The 10,956-nt window shown below is 38.2% G+C and overlaps 2 protein-coding genes across 10 annotated transcripts in view; both read right to left on the reverse strand.

Moving 5' to 3' along the window:
- The window catches only part of LOC127869297 (putative exonuclease GOR), a 218,004-nt gene extending 212,174 nt beyond the window's left edge, over positions 1-5,830 (reverse strand). For 4 of the 9 annotated variants that reach the window (XR_008044507.1, XM_052411745.1, XM_052411744.1 and 1 more), the window contains exon 1: positions 5,584-5,830. Coding sequence is in view for 7 of the 9 variants with exons in the window: in XM_052411745.1 (XP_052267705.1) it covers positions 5,584-5,590 (7 nt within the window). In the remaining 2 variants the exon portion in view is untranslated. The remainder of the gene's footprint in view (positions 1-5,583) is intronic. The other 5 variants (XR_008044506.1, XM_052411740.1, XM_052411742.1 and 2 more) reach the window with 2 other exon arrangements.
- Positions 27-5,577, reverse strand: LOC127869294 (uncharacterized). Its single transcript, XM_052411735.1, has 2 exons — positions 4,914-5,577; positions 27-4,021 (listed from the first exon to the last, which is right to left on the reverse strand). Exon 2 carries the CDS (start codon positions 2,760-2,762, stop codon positions 867-869), a length of 1,896 nt encoding a protein of 631 aa, XP_052267695.1. The 5' UTR covers positions 2,763-4,021; positions 4,914-5,577; the 3' UTR covers positions 27-866.
- Positions 5,831-10,956: the final 5,126 nt, after the last annotated feature.

Genomic DNA, 10,956 nt, shown 5'->3' on the forward strand with positions numbered 1-10,956 from the left:
TTGGAGGCAAAGAAATAATACAAACATTGTTGCATATAGATATGTATGTCCGTTTATTTACATGTCTACCTCATTTGTTCAGCACAGCAGATTGAAAATTAGTGGTGTTATGTACTATTTCCCGTGAATAGAATCTGGCAAATGTCTTTGCATTTGTCCACCCGGCTGCTGCCATAATTTGATCTAGTGCAACCCCTCCTTTGCTAGCTTTGGAAGTTGCTGCTGATCTAGTGCTATGGGGTTTGTACTGTTTGTCAATACCGGCTGAGGTTAAGACTTTCTTTATCCAGTTGCTAATTGTGGATTTGGAAACATGTTTGAAAGGACTAACTGTACTTATGACTAAATAATCATCTTGTCTTAACGATTCGGTTATATCGAGGTATTTACACATTGTTTCCACAATACAAACGTCCCTTCCTCCCTCATATCTATGAAGATCAATGGGCCTCAAATGTGTCCCTGGTCTGGATTGTTTTAACAATTGTTTAGGTGATATTACAATTGTTTGCTTGTCTGCAGTGATTTGAATATCAGTAGTTTTGAGGGAGTGTAGAGTTTGGCATCTCTGTCCAGTGACTAGTAAGAAAAGCATGCATAATTTGTGGGATAAAAATGCAAGGCTATCAGTTTTCAGTGAATGTAAAAAATCAAGAACAATATTAACATCCCATATGCATTGATAACGTGGGAAAGCTGGTCGTGTATTGAAACAGCCTCTCATAAATCTTGATAAAATGTCATCATCATGAATGTTTATATTGCCACACAGTTTTAAGAATGTACTAAGTGCGCTTCGTGCTGTATTTAACGCACTATAACTTAGACCTGTTTGAATAAAGATGTCAGAAAATTAATAACATGCTTTAGATTGGGTTAAATGGGATTCTTCGATTGTCCACAGTAGTTAATCCATTTCTTAATATATCCGTCATATTGTCTCTTTGTAGTTTCTCTCCACGATCCGAGGATAATGTCTCTAGCTTGTTTTGAAATTCCTTTGTTTTTGAGCGACTTCCTGATAAGCGAAAAAGTCCTAGTCTCATTTTGGGAAGTGGATACATTTTGTTTGATTTGTGTGGAAGTGTCAGAATAGATTTCGGAAGTGGAAGTAGATGGCATGATCCGCTGATCAACTGTAATAGACTGGGCCACCATGGCTGTGTTGGCCAAATTGGGCCCACTAGAACGGCTTCTGTCCTGTCTTCCACCATTTTCTGTAGCACCTTTGATATTAAACTGAAAGGAGGGAACATATAAAACACAGATGATTTCCATTCGAAAGTAAACGCGTCTATTTGATGTGCTTTATGATCTGGAAACCTTGAAACGTAAAGATCCAATTTGTTGTTGAGCTTAGAAGCAAACAGATCCACCTGCATGTTATTGTGAATATTCATGATTTTCTTGAATACATCATCATTCAATGACCACTCAGTATCATCATTAATTGTTCTAGATATCTCATCAGCTTGATGATTTTCCGTTCCAGGCACGTGTGCCACTGACAAATGCAATTTCTTTTCTAAGCACCACAGCCATAACTTTCTTGCTAAGTTATGTAGTTCATCAGTTCGACCACCAAAATTTTTGAAGTATGCTACACTATTCGTGTTGTCCATGTAGAGTTTGAGATGTTTGTTCGTTTCATTTTTACAGAACGCCATAATCGTAAGTTGGCATGCCTTTAATTCTAAAATATTTATGTGCATACTTTGTTCACCTGCGGACCATATGCCCCCTGTTTTTTGGCCGTTTGTTTTGTTATATCCACCCCAGCCTGTTTTTGAAGCGTCACTGTATATGATAATATCTGGTGGACCATGATAAATCTTTTTGTATGAGGATTCAATATTGTTTATCCACCATTGTAACGAAGGGTGTATTGATTTGGGAATATTCATATAACTGTTGAAATTGCCATTGTGCTTCGAAAGCGCGTGTTCTTTTATTTTTTCTAATGGTCTGATAAATAGTGTTGCATATTCAACCCCCGGAGTGGCCGCCACTAATTTACCGATAAGCTTGGCAAACTCCCTTATTGTTGTCCTCTTTTTTGTTACCATGGCTTGACACATGTGTCGAATTTCTTCCTTACGGGTCATGGTTAGTGTTACAGTCATGGTAATAGAACATAATACAAATCCTAAAAATGTTAATTGTTGACATGGTCGTAATACTGATTTTTCTATATTGATAGTAAGGCCTAGACGGTCAAATAATGTTATTGTGTCTATAATATTTTGCTCACATTTAAGTTTTGTCTCTCTTTGTAAGCATGAGTCGTCAATATATGCTGTACTGACATAACCTTTTGATCTTAAATAAGCATATGCAGGTTTTAACACTTTAGAAAATACTCTTGGGCTGCTTGATAAGCCCATGACTAAGGCACAGAATTGAAATTTTCTACCATCAAACACAAACCTCAGCATGTGTCTGTGTTCTTTCGCTACTTCAATGGAATAGAATGCATCAGCTAGATCAACAGAACCCAACCAACAATTTTGTCTCATGTTTGCCACCGCCGTAGCTAATGTTTCCATTTTAAAGTGAATTTTGTTTGTATAGTCTATATTAAATGGTTTTAAATTTAAAATAATCCTGGTTTTGTCATTTGATTTTGGTCTATAAAAGATGTTTGATATAAATTCGCCGTCATATGGTCTATTTTCGATTTCTTCAATTATACCAGTTTTCAAGAACATGTCTATTTCCCTTTGAATGCTTTGTTTTTCCCTCTCATTAAATTGGTATGGCATAGGTGGATTTTCTTGAATAGGTGAACTGTTTACTTCTAGCTTGTAACCTCTTATTGTATTTAAAATCCAATTATCGCTTGTTAGTATTTCCCATTCTTTAACTGCTAATTTCGTTTTACCTGCTTTAAAATTTTCTTTGGTATTTTGTAAAAAACATGTGCGTTGACTAAAGTTTATCTTTAGGTCACCTTCGTTTATTTCTGTTTGGGGTGCATCTTGAAATTTCCCCTGCGTTTGTGCTGGTATGCGTGGTTGTTTCTTCTGAATTGATTTGCTCCCGGATTTCACCTGTGCTGATTTGGGCGCTGGCCTAAAAAAGGCTTCCGTTGAGTTGGAGCGTAGCGCATGTTGACGATTTGTTTGGCTCCTTCGGTGGTTTTAATAGCCTCTGGAATCTTTTCGAACAGCTTTTCTGCTGAGGAGTCCAAATTTCCTAGATGTCTATAGCGGGGTTGCAATTCCTTTTTTAGTTTCTCTCTTCTGTAATTGGTCGTATTCTGTATCCCATTGGTTGCCAATTTGAATGCGTCCGATAACAGCTGTTTCAGTACTTTATCTTTGGATGTTTGAATCCTCTCAAGTGCCTTTATGATTGGTACCGCTACTTGTGTAAGCGTGCTGTGAGACTTTTGCAGGATAAAGTCTGAATGTCTTGGGGACTGTTTTAATTGTCTCCACAGAAATTCATCAACCTTGGGGACTTGAAGGAACTCGATATTGACTGGCCGTTTATGTCTGTTCAGAATCTCTTTGATTTTTTCTTCTGACTGCTTGTTTTTTTATTGCCTTGTTTGTTATCTCAGCGATGTTAGGTGATACGGCCTCACCAGTTTCCGTTGTCTCAGTACAGAATTGCGTTAACTCTGTTATAAGATCGCAATCCTCCTCATCCGAACAGCTTTCCTCATCCAAATAACCCTGCAGTTCGTCTATTTCTGCGTCCATTGGTTCCGATTCCGAATCGGAACTTTTGGCAACTGTAACCGCAGGTGCTTGTAACTGTTTGGACGGCCCCGACTGGCACATATCCGAGTCCGAAATTCGTGACTTTTTTGACGGCCCCGCCTCTTCTTGGTTTTGGCGTTTAATTTCTTTCACGTCGTTTTGAAGGTTTTCAATGGTCGATTTCATTTCACCCACTGATCGTGCAATGTCCGCAAATTTACTCATGTTTTTGTTCAGTTCTTGTAAAATTTCTTCCCCTCTTTGCTCAGGGGCCCCTGGAGGGTTACGTCCTGGCTGATCGGACATTGTATGTTCTACAAAATAAAATTAAACCCCGGTATAAATGTTTGCTGCATTTCCCGTTAGGATGAACATTTAAGTATTATTACCAGCAGTTTGCGGCCAGAATAAAATAATATCCGTTCATACAATCCCTATGGTTATCCCGGATTGTTTAATTGCCATGTTTACAACCGTAGAACTATCAGTAATTGTAGAACAACCCTCAATGAGTATTCTGCGCGGCGCGTTTCAAAGCCACAAAACAGGATACGTAAAACACGCCATGCGACATGCGACAATTGCAGCGATGTTCGCTGTATCTACTATGCTAGGTAGCGCATAAGTAAAATCAAGCTCTATCAATAGCGTGTAACAGCGTAGTTTATATTGACCTACTTTTGAGGACAATATTGTTTGCCTGTTGGCGGTAAAGCAGATATTTTCTGCGTATATTAATATGTTCATACACAAGTTTATATATGCGCAATGTATGTCCGATTATATGAATATGTTTACGGATGAGAATGTAGGGTTCTCATTGATCTGGATTTTCCAGTATGTATTCGTCCCAGCGTCCGTTACAAATTAATTCGCCATTTTTGGACATGGAGCCGTTCAGGCATACGCAGTGTTACTGCGAGTTAATGAGAATACACATCCGTATTTTAATTATATAGCGTTTGCATTTTAACTTTGCAATGTGATTTTCACTTGCGTTGCAAATTTTTTGCACTCGCAGTATTGCAAAAATGGTAAACTAGGGACACTTATCCCTCCTGTACATTATTTCTGACTAATAAAAACTACATGATTATTGTCGACACTATTGCTGGCCAAAAAAACCCGTATGTTTTCCGTTTAAAACATGAAAATTCGCTTGAAAGAACAACGATGAATATAATAAATATTATTATTTCAACTTACCCGTGTGTGTGCTATTTATTGTACGTGAAAATTCCGAATTTACACAGATTGAAAATTTTGTCGCCTGCTCCGCTGCTGATAAGCCTCGTCTCTGATTATCTCTGTTGCGAAAGCTGCGTCATCTCTCGTGTGGGGCTCATTAAGGGGTTATACAGTAGATGAAATGGAATTCATGCAATTGTGCTTGAATGTGGGCTTTCATGTAAGCATCATCATCATCATCATCGTTATCGTCGTCGTCGTCATCGTTATCGTCGTCATCATCATCGTCATCATCATCATCAGCATCATCATCATCATATTAATCATCATCATATTCATCAACATCATCATCAACATCACCATCAATCATCATCATCAATCATCATCATCGTCATCATCATCATCATCATCACCATCAGCAGCATCATTATCATCATCATCGTCATCAATCATCATCATTATAATAATTATTATTATAATCAATCATCATCATCAATCATCATCAATCACCATCATCATCACCATCATCATCAATCAACATCATTATAATAATCAATCATCATCATCAATCATCATCATTAATCATCATCAACATCAATCATCATCATTAAAATCAATATTAATAATATCACAAACTTTTTGTGATATAAACCATATGATATATTATTATTTACTATAAATAACTTACCTGTCATGTTGTTTTTGTATTTTCGATTTGATCAGTTATATTTTTGAAATATCACCTCATACTTCCAGAGGTTGTAAAGCTCTGTTATAGTTAAAATTTCGTTTGGATAAATATGTACCGACTGTGACGTCAATATGCAATGCACATTTTCTGAAAATAATATTTCACTTTTCTTATGTTACGTTTACGAATGCGGACTCTTCCTTATTTGCAAGTCCACCCACATAAAACGGAAAGTATGTTATGAAAGCTCGCGATATGGCGCTGATAGGCCAGTGTTATCTATTTACTGTCGTCTGAGTCGGAGATTATTTTTCAAAAATATGAGATTGATTTTACAAAGAAACCTGTACAGGTTTAATTTTGAAAACCTTGGCAGTATGGTCGTTCAACGAAATACGATATATATCCATGTATTGTTTAGCAGGGTTTGATCAGTGAAGCGGTAAACCAAGCTTTGAATACACGTGTTGTTACACGCATCAAATGAAACTTATCACACTTAATGTGTGACGTATGTTATCAGTCAGTGAAGAATCGTTCCTTTTTTATTTATAATAATGTTAAAACTTTTCCGATTCCACAACCCCCGATCTTAACATGTTCCCTTTAAGAATGGCGATAATAAGCGCATTCCTGTTAAAACCGCCATAAATAGTAATGTATTGATTTAACAAACCACTCGACAGTAATGTTTCTAAGATGTGTCGTTTAAATACTAGTCTTCGTTTCTTATGAGAAAGGGGATACTGTAATACGGGCTTCATATAAAGGGTTGCTCTTCCATACATATTTTATTTCAGTTAAAAACAGTGTTGTTTTTTTTTGAAAATTATATAAGGTATGATTATCTGCTTCTGAAATATGTATGGAATGTAAACGTTGAATATAAGATAACATATATCTATCTAAACCGCATGTAAACACATAACTGAGGTGTTAAATTGACTTTGATTTGTTCCACGAGGCTTGTTGGTTTCATTATACAAAACTCCAAGTCCAAGTCCAAATTACTTCTTATATGACATGTGATAAAAGTTAAGGTGATTAAACGAGCCGTGGGTAAACATCACTACGTGCAGTATATATGAGTCGCGTTCTGAGAAAACTGGGCATAATGCATGTGCGTAAAGTGTCGTCCCAGAGTCCGCACAGTCTAATGAGGGACGACACTTTCCGTTTTTATGACATTTTTTGTTTAGATGAAGTCTCTTCTTAGCAAAAATCAAATTAATCGGAAAGTTTCGTCCCTGATTAGCCTGTGCGAACTGCACAGGCTAATCTGTGACGGCACTTTTCGCACATGCCCAGTTCTCTCAGAACACGACTCATATATGAGAAACAACTATAAAACATTTCAGAATCGTTTAAATAACTACTAATCTATGTAGAGGCAGTTTGTCTAATTATATTTATATCGCAAATATAGAGTTAACAGCTTAGGCAGATATGCATACCATTCGTTTAATGAAAATGCTTATTCAAATGCAATCGCAAATTCTCGGCCCTTTCCGTCAAACATCGGATAAGTACCTCGAAGGAGATAGTATGAATACACATTTCGGAAGCGGTATTGTGGTCTACCTACGCGGGCCTACGCGAATCAAAATTACATAGTAAAAACAAACATGGCCGGTTTTGCGAGTTGTTTACATTTTGCAAAGATGAAAATGGGGATTTTCTATGCTCTGAAGCCAGAGCAAGTACAAACTCTACAGGAATTATGGACGCCATCGTTGTTATTGTTTTTGTTGTTGTAACATTCTTAGAATGGTATCACGTGGGCGGACTACTTTCAACCCGTATTTCTCCCGAGTCCGATTATAATAATCTGCGAGGGGTACCGAATGATTCAAATGGAGTTATCGTATTAATATCGTTATCGGCGTAACGGTTCGATAAATAGTGTAATTCTTTAAAAACAAATCACGCGATTTATACCGGTTGTTTTTTGAAAATACTAAATGAATGTGAATACAGGCTATTTATATTTTAAGTGGTAAACAAGGATAGGTAGAGGCCTAGAGGGGACGATTGTACGGTAGCCAAAATGTGACATATTGGTCTCGTTCTCGTGCGTACGTTAAGGGATTTACTTACACGTGAGAACAGACTTAAAGAAAGGAAATGCATCATCGACCTTAACGTTCGCAAATAATGAAACCTCCATTTCACCGTACGTTAGAGTGTTTTAATTAGGAGCTATTTAACACCAGTGCACTAGCACTTGCATACAAAACATTTTTTTTTCTACCACTGTCCTTCCGACATGACGAGTGAACCAGTTATTGCAAATAAGTTGAAAAATATCCTTTGTTTAGTTTAAAGATGTTTGTCGTGTCCCTTTGTCTAAATATATGTCTTTGGCCTGGGGCTTAGACCCAAGGCCATAGTAATGATACACATTTCTGAGCCTATCCGAATTGGGTGGCTGCCAAAGTCCAAATTCCCAAAACTCCGATTTACCCCTTAATTCATGCGCAATGAAAGTAGTTCTTCGCAGATCTCAATAATCCGCCTTGTAAATACAGAACATCACTATATGACATGGCCGTGTCATAAAAAATGTAAAAAAATATTATTGAAATAAAATTGCTAAACATTGGCTATTCCTCACTTGACGGTCTAGGCCGAAAAGATACGAGTGTCTACGGAGACAGTAAGAATAATTTTTTCTGAGACATTTTTTGAAGACATTATATTTGGTATGTATAAACATATTTTAAAGTATTGTTATTTCATTTTGCGTTAACGAGACATTCAAGAAAATAGAAAATGAAAAAAACAAAACAACAACACATATTCATGATCATTCTGGGAAATAAACGAAGTTACCGGATATGGTATTTCATTGCGCAGTTCGAGCGCGCAAATCGAGCACAAAAAGTTCTACTTCAGCAGCGTACACAATCTGTACACCTTTCTTTATCAGGGTAAAGGCCCAGTCTCACTATGATGGCACCGGGAACAAACGGGACGGCACCGTAGCTCCACCGGGGCCCATACAGACCCCGGCAGAGCTACGGCAACGCTCCGGTGGAGCCCTGGTGAATGCCGGTAAAGTCCCGGTATAGCTACGGTACATACGTAGCCAGGCGCTTGCCGGGACGCCACCGGGGCTCCGCCGGGGGAATACCGGCGACGACTGTGGTGAAACCGGGGCGTTGCCGTAGCTCTGCCGGGGTCTAATGCTGGCATAGCCCCGGTGAGTGCCGGCGGTGTTACGGTATACCGGGGCTCTGCCGAGACGCTGCCGGCTTTCACCGGGGCTCAATCGGGGCACTACCGGCGACAGCCGGGTCTATACAGGGACGCTGCCGGCTTTCTCCGGGGCTCAACCGGGGCACTACCGGCGACAACCTGGGCTCTGCCGGGGCTTCATCGGGATAAACCGTAGCCAGTCTGGGTTGACCGGGACTCTGTCGGGCTGTTGACCGGCTTCAACCGGGGCGGCACCGGGAAATAGTGTGACCGCGTTAAAAAAATCTTCGAATCATCCCGGTTCTCGCAGGTCGACCGGCGTCAGCAAACCGGGATGGACCGGGGCTCAATAGTGAGACTTGGGCTTATGTGGATTTTCTTTGTGTACATATTACAAAGGAAGTATTAGTGTTTCCCTGATATGTTAATTACGTAATAGAAAGCTATTTAAGACTATTGAACGTGATTTATTTGACGCCAACAAAAACAGTTTTTTGCGGCCATATAAGTGCTGTTGGTTATCTTCACCGCCTATGTAGACGAACCTCTACCAGGTTCTGTTGAACAAAAGTTTATCGTTCCCACAACGAGTATCGTGTAGCCCTCCGCCGTCTATGTACACTGTAGTATATACACACATATTGTCTTTAATTACAGTCTCTGAGCTTCTGCACTCAACCGCTAGGGTCAATCCGTATAAATTCGGACAAAGGGAGATATTCGGACAAAACATCCTTACTGCATTTTACATCACACTAAATCTAGCCCCAGGCCTTCAGCGCCTACAGCGCTTTGATTAATAGAAGTAGAGCACAATACAGCTATACAGACATCTGCCTTACTACTCATTCGCTGTTCCAGCATAGCGCACTCCACTTATCTGATCTCACAATGCATTATTTATCCAAGTGTCATGAACGTATAAATATATATACGCAGTTTCAGTCGATTATTGATTAAAGGAAGAGTAAAAGCAAACATAACCCCACGTGTTCAAAGTATAAGTTTTACCATTATTCTGCTAAATAGTAGATACGAAGTTTGGAATTTTGTCCTTTGCCTCACATACTGCCAAAAAAGCTATGTATGGAGTTTACTTTACCATACGCAGATATAACGGACATGTTCTATGCAATAATAATGCGGCTCATGTTCAGGCCTTCGCACCGATCTAAATACATAAAACGCATGAGGCACGGCGCATTTACAATGAAATATGTTCGGTACCAAGAGATATATAGATATTGACTTTGTTCATTTAGATTTTTCGCCATTAATAACAAATTAAGTAATATAACGGCCATCAGATTTGCCTGCGATCGCTGGTATACTAGAACAAAGTAGACATACTTATGAAAGCAACTGATAAATGCCCTACTTCAAAAAGATCTATGCGCATTATGGCCGTAGATAAAATGTCATTCCTACCTTTGATTCAAGCTGATCTAATTTCTTTACTTTTGAAACAGATTGTTCCATCCTGAGTTCACGTTGTGTATTGAAATGGTGTTATTTTTTTTATTTGTATTCGCTCACCTGTTATCAAAATACATGTATCTTAATTATATTATATGCCATGTGAAACATAACAAAGACTTGTTCTGTTCTGTTCAGTCTTTTACGAGAACACATATTCACTGTTTGGAGTTGAGTTAAAATAAATTATAATACAATATTTACAAAATTGAGCATCGTTATAATTTAGTGCCTCATTCTTGAATATACCAGATATACGTTACAATGGAGGTAACATTTAAAAGTAATGTACGTTCTTACAGTATTAAGCAGGCTTAAATCAGTATAGTTACTGGATTGTAGCTAGGAAAAGACTCATGTGAAGAAAACTGCAATACATGTTAGGTCTTACAGTCCATTCGGTGCATAAACGCTTAGTACAATAACGATTTTGTCATACAATATGCATAATATATTATAGTCGGAGGGTACTAAATTAACTCTACTGCAGAGAATGATATAGAAGAAAACACTTTGGTCGAGCGAGTCGTACATGTCAGTACATGCGAATATAGGAAACACGAACTTCTTAATTCGTGGACAATAACAATAGTTAAATATATTGAGTATGGCTCTGGTTTTATAAGATAAACATAATCAGTCAGAAACATGAAAAAATATTATATAAATGTCAAATAGCGATATTTGATTCTAACA

This window comes from Dreissena polymorpha, chromosome 2 (genome assembly GCF_020536995.1).
Source record: "Dreissena polymorpha isolate Duluth1 chromosome 2, UMN_Dpol_1.0, whole genome shotgun sequence".
Lineage (NCBI taxonomy): Eukaryota > Metazoa > Mollusca > Bivalvia > Myida > Dreissenidae > Dreissena > Dreissena polymorpha.

What these genes read in the sequence shown, in the direction of transcription:
- LOC127869294 (XM_052411735.1), bottom strand. Translation starts at nt 2,762, where the DNA reads ATGCCATACCAATTTAATGAGAGGGAAAAACAAAGCATTCAAAGGGAA.